This window comes from Ornithodoros turicata, chromosome 6, assembly GCF_037126465.1.
Source record: "Ornithodoros turicata isolate Travis chromosome 6, ASM3712646v1, whole genome shotgun sequence".
In the NCBI taxonomy this organism is placed as follows: Eukaryota; Metazoa; Arthropoda; class Arachnida; order Ixodida; family Argasidae; genus Ornithodoros; species Ornithodoros turicata.
In genome coordinates, this window is record NC_088206.1 from 6,470,488 (window position 1) to 6,493,225 (window position 22,738).

The 22,738-nt window shown below is 46.1% G+C and overlaps 3 protein-coding genes across 3 annotated transcripts; all 3 read right to left on the reverse strand.

Moving 5' to 3' along the window:
• Positions 1 to 749: 749 nt before the first annotated feature.
• On the reverse strand, positions 750 to 10,068 carry LOC135398944 (major facilitator superfamily domain-containing protein 3-like). The gene is made up of 4 exons (XM_064630519.1): positions 9,068 to 10,068; positions 8,059 to 8,206; positions 7,658 to 7,761; positions 750 to 5,637 (listed from the first exon to the last, which is right to left on the reverse strand). Exons 1-4 carry the CDS (start codon positions 9,864 to 9,866, stop codon positions 5,366 to 5,368), a joined length of 1,323 nt encoding a protein of 440 aa, XP_064486589.1. The 5' UTR covers positions 9,867 to 10,068; the 3' UTR covers positions 750 to 5,365.
• A 719-nt stretch (positions 10,069 to 10,787) lies between these two features.
• On the reverse strand, positions 10,788 to 13,233 carry LOC135398943 (xaa-Pro dipeptidase-like). The gene is made up of 2 exons (XM_064630518.1): positions 12,613 to 13,233; positions 10,788 to 12,194 (listed from the first exon to the last, which is right to left on the reverse strand). The coding sequence occupies exons 1-2, from the start codon at positions 13,228 to 13,230 to the stop codon at positions 11,238 to 11,240; spliced, it is 1,575 nt and encodes a 524-aa protein (XP_064486588.1). The 5' UTR covers positions 13,231 to 13,233; the 3' UTR covers positions 10,788 to 11,237.
• Positions 13,234 to 17,382: 4,149 nt separating this feature from the next.
• Positions 17,383 to 19,653, reverse strand: LOC135398945 (heat shock protein beta-7-like). The gene is made up of 2 exons (XM_064630521.1): positions 19,528 to 19,653; positions 17,383 to 18,594 (listed from the first exon to the last, which is right to left on the reverse strand). The coding sequence occupies exon 2, from the start codon at positions 18,574 to 18,576 to the stop codon at positions 17,950 to 17,952; it is 627 nt and encodes a 208-aa protein (XP_064486591.1). The 5' UTR covers positions 18,577 to 18,594; positions 19,528 to 19,653; the 3' UTR covers positions 17,383 to 17,949.
• Positions 19,654 to 22,738: the final 3,085 nt, after the last annotated feature.

The window sequence follows — 22,738 nt, forward strand, 5'->3', positions numbered from 1 at the left end:
CAAGGTAAGCAGGAAACTGGCCATTGTCCAGGGGCATGGAAGGGGGGGGGGGAGCAGGAGAGCCGGTCGGCCCTCTCCGAAGTTTTCCTCTCGGGGGGGGGGGGGGGTCCCGCCACCCCATCTTTCATCCGTGTCGTCCGACACTGAGTCGCTTGCAGCTCCGTTACCGCAGAATGAAAAAGTAGAAGACTAAATTCACCTGCATAGGTACTATCCCCCGATTATCCTAGTTATGCTGTACATGCAGTCCTACAGAGTAGCGACATGTCATTCAGCAGCCTTGCTTTGACGGCCCAGGAAAACGCAGATTTGCGCTCCAGCAAAGAAGGGCGTCGCGTCGTTTTTTGATCAACGCTGGGAAACATTTGTGGGCAGAAACGGAAGCTCTTTTCTTGGGGTGAGAAGTCTTTAAGCAGTTCACTTTCGCCTTTGATGACTCGTGCGGCATATCTGCTCTCTTTGTCTGAGCCGTGGCCAGAACACTCGACATAGCCTTTTTAGTGCGGCAGTAATAAACGAAACCATTGCACTTTTGATGAGAACAAGAATTTTAAAAAACGTGCCACCGCACGCTTCCATAAATTTGTCTTTACGCACCTAATGGAACCATCACAAACTGTTTCAGTTCGTGCTGCTCTAATGCCAATTTCTCTTTCACCCCAAGATAGTCAAGAACGTGAAATGGCCTTCCTCAGTTACAAACCCCAGTGTTGCCGGGTTGCATTGACGAGTCATTTTTAACAAGCGCATCAATGGCTCCCATTTTTTTATTTGCCACACTTCTCAAATCAGTACCATGCATTCTAGTGCTCTCCTCCGGGCATCTGGGGTAGGTTAAGGCAACGACCTTACCTGCTGACTCATGTGAACCACGCTAGCCATAGTGGGAAAACTGCCCTCAAGTAGCATTAAAACTCCTATGAAATCAGAAGGAGTCTTCCAATTCACAAGGCTACACAAAATACTGCAGAATCTCTGTTTTTGTTCTTCTGATCCTAACGAATACGTATATCTCAAAGTGAAAATAGAAAATTGAGGCAGCCTTTTTCAGAAAACTAGACTCCGCTAGACACCAGAACACAACAGTTACCGAGGATGTATGAATGGGGAGAAGAGCAAAACACACCATCCCATGTATTCACACAAGTGACATTCCTCAGAATGCTCCAGCAGAAGATGCGAAAGACGTCGTTGATTTTAGCGGCCACGTAAGTACAATTGCTGAAAGTCATATCTTCTCGTGCACTGCTAACCGCAGAAATTATCCTGGGTGCAGCTACAAGATATTTCATAGCATACGACAAGAAGAGACTCATTTCAATGCAAAGAACGATAGGTGACACGGCTTTTGCTCTGTGAGCTGCTTTTTGTTTCCTTTTTTCTTTTTCTTCCACTGGAATGTTCCGTGGAGATGACAGGAAACATGCGCTGTATCGCAATTTGTGATGGCATGGTTGTGCAGGATACTGTCCTACACGACATCTGGAGATAGTTGCGAAAAAATCCGGATCCCATCCCGGGATCCACATTTTGAAATTCCGGGATTGTAAAAACAGCTCTAGATTCCTAACATTAGAACAGGAGTAGCGTAGTAACGGCCTCTTTTTTTATCTTCACTTCAGCCACATTATAGCCTTCGTTGCTGCTGCTCCGTAAAAAAAAAATACTATATTTGAGCCACAATACTGCCTGTCTAGGCAGGTATGCATAAAGTCTGTCTCAAAAGTGTGATCAAAACAATGGGTATAGGTGAGCTTCATATTTTTTACATGAGCATGGATAATCTCCATCTCCTGCAAGAATGCTAACCTGCTAAAAATTAATTCGGTCCAAAACGCGCTCCACTTGTGAGCTCTCGTGAGCTCTCAGTGAAGAAGACTGGTCCAATACTGTTGCATGAAATATAAATGCCCAGATTTGTGCGCAGTCATTTGCAAAACTTCTAGGTACTTTCCTTTCCCGAAGCTATGCAGATGTTTACAGAAGCAACATCAGTATCTATGCAAGGCACATGAAACAAGCATCGAATACGCACACACATTCAAACTTATTGCAGCAAACATTGTGATCACATAAGCATTTTGGTTTGTTACATATACTTAATAGCATATGACAGAGGATGAGCAATGTCACACATGTTATACAGTCTGTGACCACTGACCACCATAATGGAACACTTAGTCAGTCAGAGACGTGGTTATCTGCGTTACAACGCAAGAAAGCTAGGACCATGAGCAACGCCACAGTGGTTGGTCCGCAAATTACTTTTGCCCACTTGAAGGTTCTTTAATGTACATTGGAATCTCAACATGTGACACGTGTAGTGTTTAACATCCCTCTCAGAAGACTAAGAAACTTGTACTCTGCCACCAGGTTGCTGATGTCTACGGCTGGGATTTAGCCTGCATCTATGTATTCAAGTGCGGATTTGCAAAAGGTGTTACAAAATCGGGAAGCCAGCGGAAAATAGCTTTAGTTGATTCAACCTAGCCTAAGGGAGTCCAAAAGGTTTCCAACTTTTTCTCGGTCCTCCTTTCATCACATGATGGAAAAGAAGTGATTGATTGACTGATTGAAGGTTACCGAGTGACCTGAATGCTGAAACGGCATAAATTGAGGAAATGGTGTCGGAGCACCTGAACCTATATCGGGGCTGTAGAACTGCCCTGAAAATTTTGCAATAATGAGCAATTGGTTCTAGTTAAAAGGAACACAGTATTCTATTAAAGCAGCAGGGTGACATTTAGATTTGCTCGAAAGCATGTTTCATTCATCAAGCTGCTTCTTGCAGCTTTTTGCACTGGGCCTCCCACATTGTACATGCTACAATGTAAAATAAAGTTTCAATTCAATTCAATTCAAGTAGTCTACCGGAGCCACCGTGCAAAATATTTCCACTCTCCAGTGTCTTGTCTAGGGGCAGATCGAGTACCCTAGGTTTAGGAGGGGGGGGGGGGCGGTTCCTTTGTCGAAGCGCGTAGTGGGGGAGGGGAGAGAGAGGGAAATCCAATGTATAAACTGACGTTTTGGGGGGGGGTGAACACCACTGGTATTGTCACTGCAAAAATTTGCAAAAACGCCCCGTGAAAGCATCCATGAGCGGGTCGCCGCTACCTTGGACGACTGGCACAATCTCCTGACAAGACATACCGTATTTTCCAGCGTATAATGTGCAACCCGAAAATATGACGGAATTTTGGGAAATGCACAATGCTCATCGATGCATAACATGCAGCTACATTACCGTTAGTGTCCACAGTGATGGAAGCCTGTTGGGTCGCGTGTAGTTAGTTACTATTGGACATATCGCGGATGCAATTTTTAGCAAAGTCCGATCCAACAGATTTGATGCGTAGCAGAGCTCAGTCTCCTCACCGCTCTCACATTCCTCCTCAACAACGCCAGCCTCCTGAAATGAGATGGGGATCACCGACATCCCGAAGTCGTCTCATCTTCCTTGGACCCACATCGCCACCTCGGCATGCCTGTCGCCTCTTTCCGCTACTCATGCTCACCGTCTACATTCCCCATATTTCTCAAACACGGCTCTAAAACGAACGATTTACGCCTCTGCCATGCGCCTGGATCAAGGCTGGAGAGTGGAGGTAGCACGGCGTCTTTGTAGAAGCCGCTGTTATAGGAAAAACTCCCATGCATAACGTGCACCGGTATATAACACGCGCATTGCCTCTTCGGGAGATGTCTTACTATGTATGCGTAGAGCCTAAAGTTTTAAGGTTTCACCCGATTCTTCCCCGAATTTGCACCCCGAATTGAAGGTTGCCTCTTTAGGGTGAAACCTGATTTTTACCCGGCAAATTGCCCTCACTGGGATGTCTTGTTGGAATGCACTAACTTACTTCTTTGGCAGAAAAATGCAGTTACATCACCGTTTGTACCAAACCGCTACAGTTAGTTTGAATAACTGAGCCCGATTTCTCCCCGAATTTAGCGTACTGGAAGTTTTTTCATCCGAATTTGCATGAATTTAGTGCTCATGTTTATTTACCCGATTTTTACCCCCCGAATGTAGGAAAAAATATTTCCCGAAAACTTCAGGCTCTATGTATGCCACATGCGCAATACACCAGACAATATGGCAACTAGGTCAGTTTGATGTAGCATCTACGTGCGTGTGTGTGTGTGTGGGGGGGGGGGGGGGGGGGCGGCAACGTCTCATTTCGCACTGAAAATGTGTCGGCTACGGACAAGGCACGGCGCTGCTTGCGGCGGACTACCTCTTCCGTCAAGGAGTGACGTCAGCGCCATTCATTCACTTACACCTTCTGTGAAGAAAAGTGTTTTCTAGAGGGCGTGCAGCTCAAATACCCCTCGTAAGCGCTGCAGGTGAGCTGTGATCATTGTTCTTGTCACTGGTTGTGCAATGTCTCAGCCAAAAACTGAAGCATTATGGAGAGGGCTTTCACAGCCCCTCTAATGTCACTTGCTGATTTGTTTTCTGGCACTGAACTATCCCATATCGTTCATGAATACAGTCTATAAATTAATTAATTAAAGAGGAATGCTCGTCAACAAACTGTGGAGGCTCTGTGCAGGATAATAAGCAAGAGCACATTTTGGTGATGGGATGAAAGAGCTTCTGCTCTGGCGGAACCGCGTATTTTGCGACTTCGGATGGGCGGAGCAAGGAAGGTTCCCCCACATGCATCAACCCGGGGGTACCGAGTGTTTGCGCTGCACGTACAGCAAGCCCTGTAAATGCCCAAAAAAGGCGGAGAAAAGGACGCCTCCGCCACTGTTTCGTTGTACTACTCTCTGCTACATTTGGATTTGAGATCATGCACCTCAAGCAGTAACTATTTACTTTTAACTCCACCAGGGTGCACCACAGAACAGAGCTGCGTCCGCCACGGAATTGACTTGCACGGCACATCCGACTCAGGCTTTCGTGGGTTCCAGCATTGCAGAATGCCCAGAGAAAAGATGTTCCCAGTTGCCAGATGCTTAAATTTGAATGTCTCCGTGGAAGGAAACCACAAATTACTCTTTCCCTCCCCCTGTTCTTCTGAAGAAGGGTGACAATGCGGAGGGGGCTGTCATTGGTTTCCTCAAACCATTTCTCCATCAACTGTCGTGAAAGATACTTCAAAGATGCCAATGGCCCGCTTATCATCTATGACTGAAGAAAGCACAATTTACACATTTCATTTTCTCAACAAGTGTGAAAGTGCGGACAATCACCGGGTTGGTCTCTTCAAACGGTCTCCTGTGATGATTGGGCAAATTGCTTGAGGAAACCAATGAGAGCACACTCTGCATTGTCACCCTTCTTGGGAAGCAGAGACAGAGAAAGTGGAAATTGTGTTGAACACCTTTCAGTTTAACGTGTACATGAATGTCGCCTTCACGTCAAGAAGCTAACCGTCGCGACAGATGCGCCCATTAGGAGCGTCATCGCAAAGTGCGTTGGGGCTTTGCCGAGAGTGTCTACGAGTGGTCCAACTAAGACCGAGAAGGCCAGCTTCCCTAAAACTTCCACCGTGCACAACAGTGAAAAGTGGGTTGACTTGAAGCCACGAGGTGTCTTCTGAGAGCATGCCATCATCATGGTGAATGCGATTGTTGTGATCATTCCACTGATGGCACTGAGGAGGAGCAGAGATGCTACTCCTACATCTGAAACAGAAAATGTCACGCAGCACACATTAGCTGTAGCAGAATTGTATTAAATTTCACGCTAGTATCAGAACCTCATTTCCTTTCATGCTCCGAGTGTGCCACTGATATGGCTCGACAGGTAACTTGTGCATTTTTCAGTAGTACGTGTAAAATGCTGAGGTTTGAGATAAGATTAGATATGAAGCGGCAGTTTTGTCAAATCTTCAAACTGCCACATAGAAGCCTTGAATCGCGATCGTATATATGGTGGATTTAGTTGTGCTACTCCAAGATTCCTCAAACTGCTTCAGATCAGCTCTGGTTGCTCTCAGTTGTGCTTGGTCGGGGGCACAGTAGATTCATGAGCAACATGCAGCTGAGAGTGGCGGACGCCTTGTGTCAAGTGGCTGGGTTGCAGCTTGAGCAGCATAATGGCAGGGGACAAGAAAATCTGAGTAAGCAGCAGTTTTTCTGCCATGATGCCCCCCAAACAATGGGGATCTGTTTCATGTGTGAACTGCAAGCTTCTCATAGGCTAGAGCAAAATTTCTGCAAATGCCACTTGGACAAACACAAATTTTTCATTGCTATAAACAATACTCGATGCAGCAACAATCGTTCTCAATAGCAATATTTCCTCCTGCTCATCAGAAGACATTATGAGCTCATTCTTTCGGACATGTTGCAGTGAGTAACAGTACCATCCTACCCAGCCAATTGCTGCAGATATAATTTCAAACAGTGGAAACCTAAGGCTACAAGCAGCCGCTTGTGAAGCTGAATGTGGCTTGTTTCTGTGACTACAGCTGCTATATTTGCTGACCAAATCTCTTCGATTTGGTAGCACCTGCTGCACTAGTTCTGGAAAGTTGCCTGATGGTGCTGTGAGCATGCTGTGCTGGGTCAGAGTTCAAATGCAGCTTTGACAAGCTTTGCAAGCGCTCTGCTGTCGCATCCACAACGAAAGGTTGTGTACAGAGGTCTCGTCGTCTGCATGAAATATGACAGTGTGCAGGACGTGAACAGCATCGGAAAATATGAACCAAACTGCTGCTTTGCTTGAGCCGGTGCAGCAAGAGCAGGCAAACTGAAGAGCCGAACTAAGTCATGTGCAAAAGGTGACTAACCGCCGTATTCTCACTCAGCCCTGAGGCATCCCCGCGCTTCGAGGGACCCTTCCCGCAGCTTTGGCAATGCATTGGGCATGCACTCACTGCATGTGCAGGAAGCGCTGCCAAAGCTGCTGAAAGGGTCCCTCAGGGCTGAGTGAGAATACGGTGGTAAGTCTGGTTTAGTTCATAACGTGCTGAAGCAAATTGGCACAACTTAATTAGACTTGGATAGCTAGGGTAGCAAAGCTCTTCTTAATGACATTAACAATTGACTATAGAGCATGTTTACGATGCTCTGAGATTGATGTGGTGCAGTTCTGGGACAGCCCAACAAAGTAAACCATTAACGTACACTTGAACATTAGATTTTGATTTGATTTGATTTGATTTGGTTTTATTGTGCCCATTAACAGCCCATTAAAGCGCCTTGTGAATGGTGCACATACATGGAAAAATGGATCAAGGAAAAGAAAAAAGAAAAGGGAGCACATACAGGGAAAAAAGCAGAACACTGTTAGGCAAAAACACTTCGAACAGTATGATAAAAATTCGTACTCATGAACATATCAATCTCATTAGATTCTAGAGTATTAAACATTAATTCACTCCTGATCACAGGTGAAGACAATAACACACGAGCAACGTAAAACAAATTAGCATTTCTCCGTTGGCGAGAAGGTACGCAAAACGATACAGACGAGAGTAAGTCTGGACAATCAATGGAACTGTTTAAAATTTTGTGCAAAAACAACACATCATGAATATCTCTGCGAACAGAATCCAGTACTAATCATAAAAATGATTATAGATGATTGTGTGCATATGACAATATTGGTGTGTCCTGCAACAGTGACACAGACGTGCTTATTATTAGCTCGTGGGCGTGCTTATTACTCTTCTGTGTAATCACGAGTATCTGTACTTACACATGTCAGCAGCTGCGGAAAGGAAGCCCATGTTTGTAGCAACAATTATACTTGAGGGCACCAGGCGTGCGACACAGAGCCAGAACAAATTGGATTTGTTCTTCCTGATAAGAAAAATTGTGCGTTACATAAATAACCAAATTGCATAGCGCTAAAGACCTGGCTTTTTCTCAGCAGCGGATTGGTAAGTTCACAGAGCAGAGCTGTAATTCCCTGCAGCACACCTGTGCAAGATAGATAGTGGTATTTTGTTCTACTAGTTTAAGCATGTCTAGCTGTGAGCTGATCTTTTGTGCGTCTCTCGTTTTCTGTGTTGTTTTTGGCAGCTCTAGAACCAGGTAGCTGTCAGCTTCAGTTTCATCTGCCTACACTGCAATATTGTGAACACAATATTAGCTTACCTCAAGTTGCGTGAAAGAGGCACTCCAGACAACGTCCCAAGGAGTGAGATAATTTGAGCAACAAAGCCATTAAGGACTCCAATCACTGCGTAAGAGTGTCCTCTGTCCAGTAAGAACGACGGATACGTTGTGACCATGCCATATTCCCCTGTAAAAGATTTTTTTTTTCTTTTACTAAGACACTGGTGTGACCCCATCGTAGAGTACTTTACGTGAACAACCTCGGATTACATGACACATCGCGAGAGCAAAAATTTCAGCATTCCGCTTCTCGCTACTATATCCCGTATCGTATCGTGTCGTATCGTATCGTATCGTATCGTATCGTATCTCATATATCATATCATATCATATCATATCACTACTATATCTCACTACTATATACCTTCCAATAGTAAGAGTAGGGGTAACACAGGGGAGTAACACAAACAGGGGTCCAAAATTCAGCCAAAATGCTGGAGTTAGGTCCTTCTTGTATCAGTCCAGGCAACACTGTTGGCAAAATCTTTTTTTTTTTTAATGTGATCTTTCTTAAAATGTGATGTGTCTTTTTCCAGTTAAGTTATTTTGTTTTTGTATGCCTTAACCTCTAGGATTTTTTTCTTTTTTTAATTCCGTGTTATTGCCGAGAAGCAACTGTGGCTATGAGTGGCGTACAGATGTGGATAGATGGAGAGAGGACAGCAGGAATGAGTGAGGGATGGGGAGGTTAGCGTGCGTCCTGGGCCGACTTCAGGGGGAATTGTGCCGACGTTCGTCTGGAAAGCCTTCGGGAAACCCAGGGAAAATGTGAACCTGCAAGTTTTACAGCTGAGGGGGTAACAGACGCGTAGAAAGGCGGCACCGCGGACACCGAAACTCATACGGCTTTGCCATCGGAGAAGGCATCTCTGCGAGCTGGAGGGGTGGGTCAAGTTCTAAAAATTTTCATGGCCCAGAACGCAAACTTTTGTGACTGCAACACCCTGTGTCCCACAGTGACACATTAGATCTGCTCACAAGTACTCACCAGACTTGTAAAGTGCCAAGAAAACAAGCAAGCCCCAGGTTCCTTCAACTGAAATAGCCCACCTGAGCCTCTGCAGAATGCCGTAACGTTTTAAATCGGCTGAATCATCAACGCTCCCGTCGCCCCCTTTATCGCTTGGTGTTCCGCTTCTCTTCTCCCTTGTGGTAGTCTTGCGCACACCGTCAATTTTGCCACTCTTTTCCAGTTCCTTCTCATTCGACGTATGTTTCCATAGTGTAACCACAACCAGCCCGAGCGAGTACATTATACAAAGTCCTTGCAAGACCCCTTTAAAGCCATAAGACACTTGCAGAAAAAGCAAAACCCCACCACCAAAAATGGCTCCCACTTTATAGCCACCAACTTGAATTGCGTTTCCCATGGCAAGTTGTGAACCATGAAGCAAGTCCATTGCGACACTATCGACGGATACATCTAAACATGCGGACAGAATGTTAACAATCAGCAATGACGCTACTAAGGCGGTTGTGGATTGATCCAGAAACGAAATGAAGCAGGTGACAGCCGTAAGAAGAGTTAGGAATGTTTGCAGCCATCTTTTTTGCGTCCAACGCTGTTCGATGTATGAAGCGTAAAGCGGTTTGCAAACCCAGGGCACAAGAAGAATTCGTGCAAGAGCAACCTTTCCGTAAGAGAAATTTTCCGACCTCAAATACTGAGGAAGAAGTTTGTCTTGCATGCCGTAGGGTACGCCCTCGAGGAAGTATAGCAACCCCAAGTACCCATACGTGAGGTAGGAGGAAAGAGACTGACGCGTAAACACATACGAGAGAGCCATTTCGAGGACCAAATTTCTACACGTACACGTAGCTTCCGTGCATGACGATACTAGGTTGCTAGTAGCCTCCGCTGCTGGTGTGACATGGGTTGTGTTAAGATAATGACCGGAATGAAAGTTCAAGGCTCAAGGCTCAAGTGCTTGGTAAACTTCTTGTCAAACAAACATTTGGAGGCCGCCATGTTTGGAAGCAGACATACCACGTGATCAACCAGCGTGTTTCCACCTGAGTCCCTCTGCCTGTTCAATAGTTGCATTTGCAAAAGTGGGCACGCCGACATACAATGCATAAATTTATTCACAGAAGTCTCCCTTCTAGAGGGGCCGCCGTCATAACCTATTCCGGCTAAGTCCGGTTTCGGTTTTCGTTTGTTGCTAACATTGCCCTAACATTCTCTCCAAACCTCCACATTAACCAAACCTCGAAAACACGAAAATTGCTTGCGTATGGGACAAATCACATTCACACACCAGTACAAGAACTTGGAAACACCAAAAAGTCTGCAACGCCCACGATCTGTCATGGGAACAGTACTAGTGAAGCAGCAGCCTAGCCAGGGGGAACCACTACAATTCAAGCTGCTTCCTCTTATTATTACTCCTTCTTATTTTTCAATAATACATTCGATAAATTGGCTATAAATTTTACAAATGGCACCCTGTAATGTATGATTGTGCAGCTCCCAGTCATGGTCTAGGCTTCACTAGGATGGATCCTAGCAAGTACCAATTGAATGATGAGCTGTGACCAGGTTGGTAGTCAGGTACTCCATCATTGTGCCCAGGACTCTCCCAAAGATGTTTCAAGGGTACGTATAGCGTTTCCAGGACACAGTTACCATCCTGTGGCCAGACTTATATGTGCAGCATTAGCACATTCCACCACTTATTCTAACAGTAATGAGTAATGGGATCTCAGAGTCGTAAAACGCGTGCCCAACACACCGGACACATATTGTTTTTTTATTAGTAAAGTGGTACACATAATAGAATGATCAAAATAGATAAAAAATTTAAAAAAAGCTTTCTTCTCTCCTTCATGTTGTGGTCTGACAATTTCACTCACTTTGGGTTGCTAGATACGTCCATGCTTACGTAAAGTGCTACCCCAACAGCTCCGATAGCTCTAATCTCATCACAAAGTCCACGACTCCGTGATTTCTCACTGCAGCGCCCTGTCACATTGCGCATGCCTTGGTTGGGCACCAAATATATAATAAATGGTAAATAAGCAGTATGGAACATGCAGATAAGTGAGCAAAGGTAAATATAATACCATGTATATGTGGCGTTTTCAACTCTGAACATAAAATAAAATCTTCCAGTTCTCATACAAATCAGGCTACGCTCAACGAATTTCATGGCTGGTTTTCACTGGTGTTCGTTACGACCTTCTGCCATTAGGGCTTCAATCTCTTCAACTGTGCGCGGTACGTCGGTCATGAGCTCCATGCCGTTTTCCGTTACGACAATGTCGTCCTCTATCCGGACTCCTCCAAACTTACGAAAACGCTGGATAGCTTCTGGAACGAGGAAAACCGAAAGCTCTCCCTTCTCGAACGCTTTCGTCAGCAGGCAGTCGATGAAATAACATCCGGGCTCGATCGTCAGCACCATTCCCGCTTTCAGCGTCCGCGCTGTCCGCAGACTCTTCAGCCCGTCCTCCGTCGACCTTGGCGGACAGTGGGACAGGTACCCGCCGACGTCGTGCGTGTCGCATCCCATGAAGTGTCCCAGCCCGTGCGGCATGAATGTTGCGCCCAGGCGCGCTTTCATCATGTCGTCTACGCTGCCTTTAAGCAGCCCGTGCGCTTTTAGCTCTCCCAAGATGGTTCGCTCCGCAAGCAAGTGCATGTCCGTCCAGCTGACACCGGGCTTTGTTGCGGCCATCACGGCGCGACTAGACTTCAGGACTGCGTTGTAGATGATCTTCTGGTCCGGAGTGAATTTTCCGTTTGCGGGAAACGAGCACGTGATGTCGGACGCGTAACAGTAGTATTCGCACCCCATGTCGAAGAGGCACATGTCCCCATCCTCTACGGTCCTCTCGTTGGGGGCGCCCGCGTGGCCGTAGTGGAGGATGGCGCCGTTGGGGCCCGTTCCGCATATGCACGTGTAAGAACAGTGGCGGGCGCCACCGTTGTAGTAGCAGTAGTGTTGGAAGATGGACTCGAGCTGGTACTCTTTCATGCCTGGTCGAATGCGACGCATGACTTCTTTGTGAGCTTCGCTGCTGATGCGGTTGGTGTAGCGCAGAACGTCCAGCTCAAGCGGGGTCTTGAACACCCTGCATTCTGCGATCACCTCAAACAGGACGCTGCTATTCACCTGCAGAAGACAAAGTGAAACGTACAGATAGAACACTAAACATCATGTAAATTACTTCTAATAGAGTAACATCATTTGCTCTATGTGTGCAGCATTACACGCGTATTCTATGAAACTATCCAGCATAGCAATCACAGCCGTTTCTACACTGACATCAATATGGCAACTCATGATAAGGGCTTTAACCTGGTTGCGCAACGACACACTGCAACAATCATGGCGTTAGGAAAAACCCCGGATGCTGCTCCCCGCAGCTGCTGTGCTTGTTTTCTTTTTCACTGCACGTTGTTATCGCACACTATCACTCAAAGTACACAGACTATACATATGTGACCCATATTGGGCAAGCTGCAAAGTTTCACTGTGACAGTTAAACTGCTCTCCAAACTCTTCTTTCAGAGTATATACCTTAGCATACCTTGAAGTTTTCGATTCCAGAGAACGTAGCTTCCGTGCTCATTTTGCCGCTATCGCTGCTCCTGCCGCGCAGAGTCAACAGCACCTTCGCATTTCGCGCCCTCAGTACATCGACCATGTCTTCAACGTACGCAACCTCATCGACGCCAAACTTCTCGACGCATTCTTCAGGGGTGCATAGTTTTCCCATCCAAATTGCGTAACAGTCAGGAAGCTTGGGCACAAATACGATGGATGTGCCATTTTGCACGTCGATCGCGCCGTAGCAATCGGGTTCCTCGATTCCGAAAGCCCAGTGGAAATAAGATTCTTGTCGAAAAACGGGTTCGTGGTCCGAACAGTGCCTCGTCGCGGATTCACCTCCCCGAAGCAAGACGAAACTACCGTCTGACACGTCAGGATGTCTTCGGAGTTGGCTGCTCAACCGCTGTTGATTCAACGTATGCAGCTTTTTTGGAACACGTAGGGTTTGTGGCCCTCTTGAGAATGACGGCTCTTTGCTTGACGGCATATTGCGAAGGAAAGAGCTTGACAAGGTACGACGCAGTTGTGCTACACCGACGTTACACCAGTTACACAGCGAGTAAACAACTACGACACCTACTTTTGCGCACGGCATCTGACAGGTTTGTGACCGTCGCTCTTAATGCCAGCTGGTGGCGGACGCAATAACTTTTGAAGTTTCGGTTTCTGTTCACGAGAGGACGTGCGCGTGGTGCTTTGTAGTTTGAAAATACACCCAGCAACCGGACACAGATTTTGTGCGTTCGATTCGATGTTGTTTTACTTCGACGTCACGGCATTGTCTCCATGGGAAACTCTATCAGAGTAGAAAGTGCGTAAGAGGAAGGTAGAGCGGTGTTTATCGTTTGCATAGTGCAATATACAGAGCGTTTTTTTAAAAAATAATATCCTTAACACATTTTTTAAATAAGAAAAAGCTACGCGAGCAGCATAGATGTCGTATTTTGTACGGCCGTGCGAACATCCTCTCGAAGGGAGCATGCAACTGCAAGATGAATAACTGCCTAAGTGGATTTTGGGTTAAGGGTCTCACAAAAGCGAGATAGCATGGGAGACAATTCCTCGTTGAAAGCCATCCCCGCTTTTTTTTTCCCCCCTTTGAAATTATGAAGAGCATAAGTGTCACAAAAAAGGTGTACGCCTCCCGTTTTCAACAAATCAGGGCAGATAACGATATCATTCGAGATGATGGTTGGCTAGAATCGTGCTATGCGGTGCATTTGATTTCTAAGAGTGCACGTCAGAGGGCCACGTGCTTCGGGGCGATGGAGAGATGATTGGAGTAGGTGCTGATCTGCTGGGCAGATAAATCGTTTCCTAGCACCTCACTGTCAGACATATGTCGGCAAAGTTCCCTTAGAAGTCGGCCCAGGACGCACATTCCTCTCAGAGCATTTAATTTACGAGCAAAGCATTTACGATTCCTCACAGTCCACTTCATCCAATTCAAGACACGGCGAAAAATTGAGGTATAGGCATGGCAGGGGCCCACAGTAACAGTTCTCCATAGTACCCTTAGTTTGAGATAGTTAACACAGCACTGGGCACAATGCAAATAAAATTGACTGGACCAATAAAAATGGGAGGTTATGCATTCCAGCCAGCCAATTAGAAGCATTCCTGCTTGTCTCGCCTAACGGCGTACGGCGTGTCCTGATTACCATCGACTTCTACTGATTTTCCGCCTGACGCCCAGTTATTCGGAATCTGAAATAACTAAAGCAACTTTCGGCTAAAGCAGACGGTTCATACACCGCATTGATTTAAATACCCACTGTGTCGCGCTCGGTACCAACCTACCACACTGTAAACAAGTCTGTACGGTGACGATCGCCGACAATCGTGCTGTGCGATATACAACGGCAATTTTTAGTGTAAAGAAGAAATAAAGTGCACAATAACCACATATTTTATAATTTCACGTCAAATATCAATTCGCGTGTGGCACAAATAAAACTATACGAAAGAGTGATGAACTAACGACATGACTTGCCCAGAACAGTGCATGCGAAAGTACGCATTTCCCATGATTCCTGCGGGCTCTCGTAACACGCACAACAGATGGCGCTACAAGTTCTTGTTTTTTATTAGTGCTCTATGCAGTACCAAAGCCGTTTGCAAGCCCTATACGCAAGCCTTCTACTCAACTGCTGCAGTCATATCCATATAGACGAACTTCGAACGTCGTCTCCCCCCTGCGACAGTCGTGACGTTGCCTGCGTAAGCGTGGCCGACTACGGCAAGCAGTGTCATCATCATCATTATCATCATCACCACCACCACCACCACCACCGTTACCACGGCATTCGCACGCATTGGAACGCAATAGTGTTAATCGGTTTTATACCTTCTCTGTGGAGAGACGTGGGGGAACTAGAGTCACTAAATAAGCTACGCTTCAGAGTATCGACACTGAGTTCCAAGAGCGAGCTTGCGCCATCTTGTTTCCATCTTGTGACTCACCAGTCATCCTGACGTGGCCGGCGTGGCCGAAGTGCCGTAGCAGCATTTTCGGTGGCAAACGAGAGCTTACGGCTGCTCGAAGGTCTGCTGACAATAGACCTCTACCCGAGAAACGTCATCATGACGTTGGTAGACAGACTGAAACCGAAACAAATCGGAAGGGGAGGGCTGGGTTCCACCAAGGGACCGTGGTTCCACGAATGAGCGCTTGTTCGCTGCCTCCTATTGAAAGAAAAGTAGGACCGAAGGTCGCGTCCCTCTCAGGGACCATCGTAACCCCCCTCAAGATAGTGGCTTTCGGGCGCGACCTTGTTTGCCCATAGCTTCGAGCGTAGTTCAACTCTACCAACTTGGTGGCGCTGTCGAACACTATGACGTCATTTGTTTACAAACAGGGAGATGTCTATGCGCGTGGGTATCGTGCAGGTCCGATGTGACTGCTTTCTGGAGGCGTTCTCGTAAATTTCATTCCCCGCTGACAATACTGGGAAAATATTGTCTATGATGGCTCCTGATCGGCTGCTTGATTAATGAAATAAGGTTCCTGCTCATGTTAAATGTTACTTAATTCCTTGCTTCTTTGGGTGCCAGTTAATTCATAGCGTAGGCTGCTGACGGCAACCGCGTATGTGTGTTCAGCCGCCAGAACATGCAGTGGCGAATCTTCAATGTCACTACTGGCAAGATCCCAGTTAAAACAGCTGACATAGAGGCCTTCGTACTTTATTCTGCATTGCAGGTTACTTAGCCAGGTTTAAATATAAACCTTCCAGTAAGAGGCGGTCTATTTTATGCATCTGTTTGAGGAAGTGCGGCTTTCCAATTCAAAATCACCACAGCGGTCAGCCTGGCAGGGTTAACCAGAACTCTTCCACTGTTGTCGTTGCGAACCATACGCATGAAAAGCAGACTTTAGCTTCGAAATTATATGCGCGATATAGTGATACCAGTTGTGATTTATACGGTACTATATGTTTTATGTTTATGTTTGTTTATGTACTACTGTATGTACTTATGGTATGTCTAATGGTACTGGTTTATGGTACTAATATTTTTCTCAGAAGCGAAAGTAACTGCAATAACAATTCAGCACATGCTAGTTTGGATCTTATATCGTCCTCATTGCTCTGTGTTCCTCAAAGTAAATGAATTTACCTCTTTACCTAGAGACTGCATCATGCCCATTTGCGCAAGCCCTCAAATGGGCCTCGATATGCATGTTTTAACATCGGAGAACTGGGTATTGCGCACGTTTCTGAGCAGCGGTTATACGACATTTCAACAAATTGGCCCTTAAATTCCTATAGTCGTTGAGCAGTAACAAACCACGTATTCGAGTTGTACGTCCACATTATTTTCGGGGCAGCTACAGTCTCTAGGTAGGGCAAAATCGCAGAAGGAAAACACGTCACGCTTGAATCTGCAATGGAGTAGTGCTTTGGCCTAATCCCATAGACGAATCCGCAGCTACAGCCCAGTAATAATCAGTGCGTATGCCAGAGTATATAGCCAGAGTTCCGAGGACAGTGTGATGCTGCGGCCTAGTTCCTAGACGCGATCGTTATCAAGATTCCTCCAGATAGTAGGTCCGTTCGTTTCGAAAGAAAAGTGCTGCACCAGTTCTCAAATACATGCGAGGCCCATGACGAAAAGAATGCGAGAGGGCTGCACTCCTTGAACTAGTTCAGGAGGTGCAGGCGAAAAGAATTACCTGAGTGTCATGCGCGTTTCTATTCGAGATGAACCACATGACCTTACACGGTTTGTGGTATAGCGTGACCATTTGACACTTCGAGTTCATGTTGCTGTAAGAGATTCACTTTTGACCCCATTTAACTGCGACATATCTTCAACGTCATGCCAACATAGCTTATAGTACCTTCTAGACCCGTGCAACTAACTTCACCAATTCGTGTCAGTTTCCGCAGGGAAAGTAATGCATGGTATAGCTGTGGACACATTCAACTCCCATGCTGCATCACCGCCTCATCCAGTAAGGAGAGCTATGTCCCTTACCTGACATCCTATCGATGTCCTGGTTCGATGCCCACCACAATCATATCCAAGCACCAAACACACGCAGGGTCTCAAATCACCAAGCACTACGCCAATTCCCTACACCATTACTTCACCTTCACAACGCACACTTGACGCGTCTACCAAGCACTGCGTATCGCGGCCTGCTTATCGTTGCCACTCGCAATGGTGCGTCTCGAATGGCATCGCAAGATGTTTAGTAGATGATAAGACTTTATCACCGCCAGAAACAAAGTAGGATTCCAGATAGGGGAACAAATCGTTTTATTTTGGTTGTACATTTTACGACTCGTCACCGTTAGGTAAAGTACAGAAATTTTACAAAGTAGTTGTGGACATATTCCAACTCGGGGCCACGGCAAAGTAATTGACGTGCAGCGTACAAACTCCTTCTGTCTACCCGAGTAATGTTTCCTTCCATGGATGATTTATGATAATTTTAATATTCAGTTTAGATAATCATTTCGCCCTCTATGCTCTATCAGTAGACAGGTCTTTACCAATTGAGAACCATAGTTTCGGCGAACGCCAATCTCAAAATTTCTTCTGGTAATATTTAAGTGTGCGCCTGCTTGATCTTGTTTCTGTGCCAGTTGCTTTATATTTCTCGCTCATCTGTTCGAATTTCTAGGCAAATAAAATTCACGTGCGTATGCGAAATCACGCGTGCTTAAAAATCTTACAAAAATGTACACTCTCTCTTCATTTGATGCCAGGTTCTGATCTGATATATCGCACCTGTGTGTTAACAAAGCCCTCCGAAAAGGATAATATATGTAAAAAAAAAAAAGATGTTGTTGTACAGTTTCGAATGTTACAACATGGTCATTCTGACTGGGACATTCCTCTCGTACATGCTAACGTATCGGGACTTGGACATATCCCTCGGTGCCTTGATGGTTAAGATTCCAAGAGGGCTGAGACACGCCCTAATCATCAGGGGATCTACGCCGTCCGGAAGCTCGCAGCGCTGCGTGAATTCCTTGCTGATGGACCCTGCACCTCCTGCGTGTTTGGCATTCACCAGAACCATACCGTTTCTGGTCTTCACCTCGATCTCGCTGGCTTTGAACTCTCCGACTTCGAACTGAACTCGAAACTCGTCAGCTGGCCCGCTGACCTGCCTGGTCAGTTTGCTAGGACGGCTGTGGGTCGTCGTGGACGACGTACGGTCGAAGAAGGTGTCGTCGTCGAAAGAGTCTCCAAAAGAACCAAGAGCGCGGTGGATGCGACGTTCCGTAACGACAGGGCGGACACGTCCAGGAGAGGTCGTGGTTGTGGTCGTGGTGGTGACGCCCGTTGGGCCCACGCGACGTCGTACGGTCGTGTATTCCGTGGTAGGACTGGACTTGAAAGGGGACCTGAAGAAGTCCTCGTCGTCGCTGATGATTTCGCGCCGGACTGTGGTTTGTGTGGTGGTGGCTGGACGAAAGCGGGACATGATGGGATCTTCTGGTTTCTGCGAAGGAATATGATTTACGTTGAGGTTAGGAACGATCTGCTGCCAAGTCTACGACAAAGAACATTTAGTAGCTGAACTGGAGAGCGATTAACCATTTATACAGTTACAGGATCACGTATACAGTTCACAGATAACATCACGGTCTGCACGCCCAGGCCACTGAACATAATAATAAGAGAGTATAAGAGTACAGAAAAAGGGAGCATCCAATTCCTCAAGAATTCCCTTGGGGCCATGATAGGAAATCTTAATTGAACAGAATTACTCTGTTAGTGTAACACAAGGATTTTGTTAACATAACACCCTAGTTCACCCAGGGTGGCTGCTAACGCGCTTAGAAATGAGACCAATTTTTTTCCAGTGTTATTATTAAGGTTGACAGGAGCTGTACCAGAAAGATATAAGTAACGCTCCGATTCGTAATGAAAAGCGCTTGACAGTCGGAGGAGGATACAATGAGATCTTGCATATGGTTAGTCGTTTCTATAAGGAAAACTGAATAAATCTGCTACGCTGATTTAATTGCATAATCCGCTCCTTACTTGGGGTATATTGGTACTTGGGGTATATTTCAAAATAGGAACGCTGTGCCTCAGAACGTCAAGGCTCCTTCACCTTCGGTTAAGAAAAGGGCAACGAACAAATGCAAAAGTATTTGTCGCGCACATGAACTACTTCCGAATAACATTACAAAATAGCCGATATTCGGACTACTTCACTGCAACCACCACATTCACGTACTTTGTCCTCCGTTTCACCGATTCAGCACAGTCTAAAACAACAATGTGAAACGTAGCACTTTCCTATACTGTTCCATTGTAGTGATTTTTAGAAAAACAGTACCCAATGACGAGAAAGAAACGAAAATTGTGTTTTTTCGCCAACGTAAACTTCTTCACAGAAGTACAAAATGCGGGATGATCAGCTTACCGGCTCCGGAGAAGCAAAAGCAGCTGTGCGCACAGGACCAAGGCTCGGAGTGCTCCAAGCCTGGAGGAATGGGAATGACTCACAGACGGGGGAGGTGGTTTGGGAGGCCCGGGCTGCCAGGGTAAATATTCTTGACCCTGTTCGCAGTGGTGCCAAATTTGGGAGGCCTCCTCGAACCAGCTCTTACTCACGCCCCATTTTCCCTCAGCGAGCTACTTGTCGCATGCAAACTTTGACGTTTAGTACTTTGCAATAGTGGCTTAACAAAGAGTCACGTGACTTGACGATGTCTATAGCACTTTTATTTTTCGTCTTTAAGGCATTAAACGTTTCGGGAGTTTTCTGGGGAGGGATAGACGGGGGAAGGTATGTTCTTTAGAGCACGGGTATAGTGAGTGCACGGTGATTGATGGCTTGCTTGTACAACGCTGTAAATCACCAAACTTCGCGCTCGATAAATATATGCTGAGAACATGAAAACTTGCTGAACTATTAATAAAGCGTCTATTAAAAGCACGGTGCTCATCTATTTCCAAGCGCCGGCGAAGCGGTTATCGCAGTGCAGGGACAGTGCAGTTGGTGCAGGAAGGTTACAGGCCATTGCGTCACGCCTCCCCCGCACAGCATACGTCAAAATGCGTTGGCTTCTGAAGATGCAGCGGAGCAGCCGGGCCAAATATCCCACCCAGACTATTCTGGTCCCGCGTGAAAATCGGCCTAAGCGTATTTATCTTCTTCTTTTTTTTTTCTTCCTTGTCTCAGTTCGCGAAATGCTTCCCGTCATCCACTATAGACTTTGCACGCGGGGCGAGGTATACATTCCGAAAGAATGCGACAGAGGATATTCTTGAACACGTGGAGAGAGAGGAGGATTGTCTCACTGCTTGTGGAGTTACGACACATGTAGGAGACACACAGGCAGACGCCGATCCTTCTCTCTCTCGCTTTATTTGTTTGGCGTTTTTTTTTTTTCCCTTGTCCTCCCTTAAGAGCTATTTTTGTTGTTACTCGAGTTTGTTTTTGAGTTTCACGCTGATCAAGTGTCCCACTAAAGGGAACTAGGGCAGCCTTCCAGAAAGTGTTAAAAGTTGTACACGTATGTGCCCGGTCGAATTTGGAGCATCGTCTGAACATCAAAAAAAAAAAAAAAAAAGAGCTTCATTACAGCGTTGTTCTCCCGGAGAACCAAGAAACAAGAAACGTTTATGATTATGAAATAAGGTCTAATATAAACAGCAAGCAAGTACACCAATCCATCTGAACCACAGCGGAGGTCCATTATGATAATAATATGGAGCTCTTTTGCAAGACAAAAGTATGCTGTAACTAGGTCCTCATTAAAACACAGAAATGCATGATGCACAGGGATTTTCGTATGATTTTCATCCACTTTTTTTGGGGGGGGGGACAAGTGGGGTGCTGAGAAAATCCCTATTTTGATCACAAAAACGAATGCGTGCTCACGCCCTCGTCGTCCACCTCCACGCACCGAAGGATCCCGTTGTCGTCTGCTAGAGCAATGCAACGCAGGCCAAATGGCTGGCCAAGACTGGGGAAAGTTCGCCAAACACGTGGTCGTTCCCAGGCAGAAATTTGAGCCGGGATCCCAAGTGGGTCCAATTTAAAAATAAAATGGAACAATTTTTGTGTTCCAGCTCGATAGCCATCTCCCTGTTTGTAAACAAGTGACGATATAGTGTTCGACAGCGCCACCAATTTGGTAGAGTTGAACTACGCTCGAAGATAGTGGCGAACAAGGTCACGCCGAAATCCCACGGTCTTGAGGGGATTACGATGGTCCCTGAAAGAGACGCGACCTTCGGTCCTACTTTTCTTTGAATAGGAGGCAGAGAACAAGTGCCTATTCGTGGAACCCAGCTCTCACCTTCAGCTTTGTTTCGGTTTCAGTCTGTCTACCGACGTCATGATGACGTTTCTCGGGTATTTTCTCGGGTCTATTTTCTGCCTGGTTTTGCTGAAAGAGCTCGCTGTTGTCCACCTCACAGAGGTGGGCAACGTCACGACTAATGCTCTGGGGGGAATATGCGTCCTGGGCCGACTTCTAAGGGAACTGTGCCGACATACAGTCACGACGTGTCATGACTAGCACGCTATTCACTCGGCCACGCGAGCTGGTGTGCCTTGCCTTATACTTCTGTGTTCAAACTTGATTTCTCCTTATTTGAAGCCCAACCAAAGGCAAAGGAAAAACCAAAAAGGGACAGAGGAAGTTAGAGGGACGCCCGGGACCTACTTGCATAGCGCTGATGATCGCGCACTCCGTCATTCGTATATACGTGCAGAGCTATCTCCACAGATAGGTTTCATATACTATTTGATGACAATACACACCTTACCTATAGTTGACCCATCGTTGCTGTTAATCGGTGGGCCACCATCTAGCCGACGAAGGGCCGGCTACTGCCCAGACTTGGTTCTACACTGATCCTGTGTTGGCCCCATGTCTTATAGGTCGGTCTGCCACATTGGCCCAAGGTTGGCAGTATTAAGTCGGGCTGAGTAAAGGCCAATGTCAATCCCCAAGCTTGGCCCAGACTTTTTTTTTTTTTTGCAAGGACGACCCAACGACTTTTAGGTCGGAAGCACACGTCGGCCCGGCATTTTGCCGACGTTGTTTTTTTCCCTCTGGATAATGTATGTGAAATAATCGCACTGCATAAAAATGATAATAATAATAATAATTGGGTGTTTACGTTGCGAGACAACTGAGATCATGAGCGACGCCTGCATAAAAAGAGAGAGAGAGAGAAAGCTGCAACCACTTGATTTATTTACTTCGAGTGTTCCCCGTAACAAGCTGGACCTAAAAATTCAGGGAGGAAGGGCTCTTCTCCGCTGGAGAAGTCCTAGATGTTTTGGGCATAATTGACTTTGTCAATTAGTAGACAACTAAAATTAAATGCATTGATTTAGCCCTACAAGTCGTAACACCAAAATGGAACATAAAATTTCTGAAGTGTCAGCAGTAGGGACGATTGGAAAATCGTAAATTCTATGTCGAAAACACCTGTTTCTCGTTCTTTTATTCCTCTTCCTTTCTGTATCATTGTCAAGGCACCGGGTTTTTCGTTCTTCTTCGTTTGGCACGGAATGTCACGGAATCCCTTATTTTTAGGGGTGCGCGGATATTCGAGTTCTCGAATTCAAACCAAATATTAATCACTCAAAGTATTTCATTCGCGAATCGAAT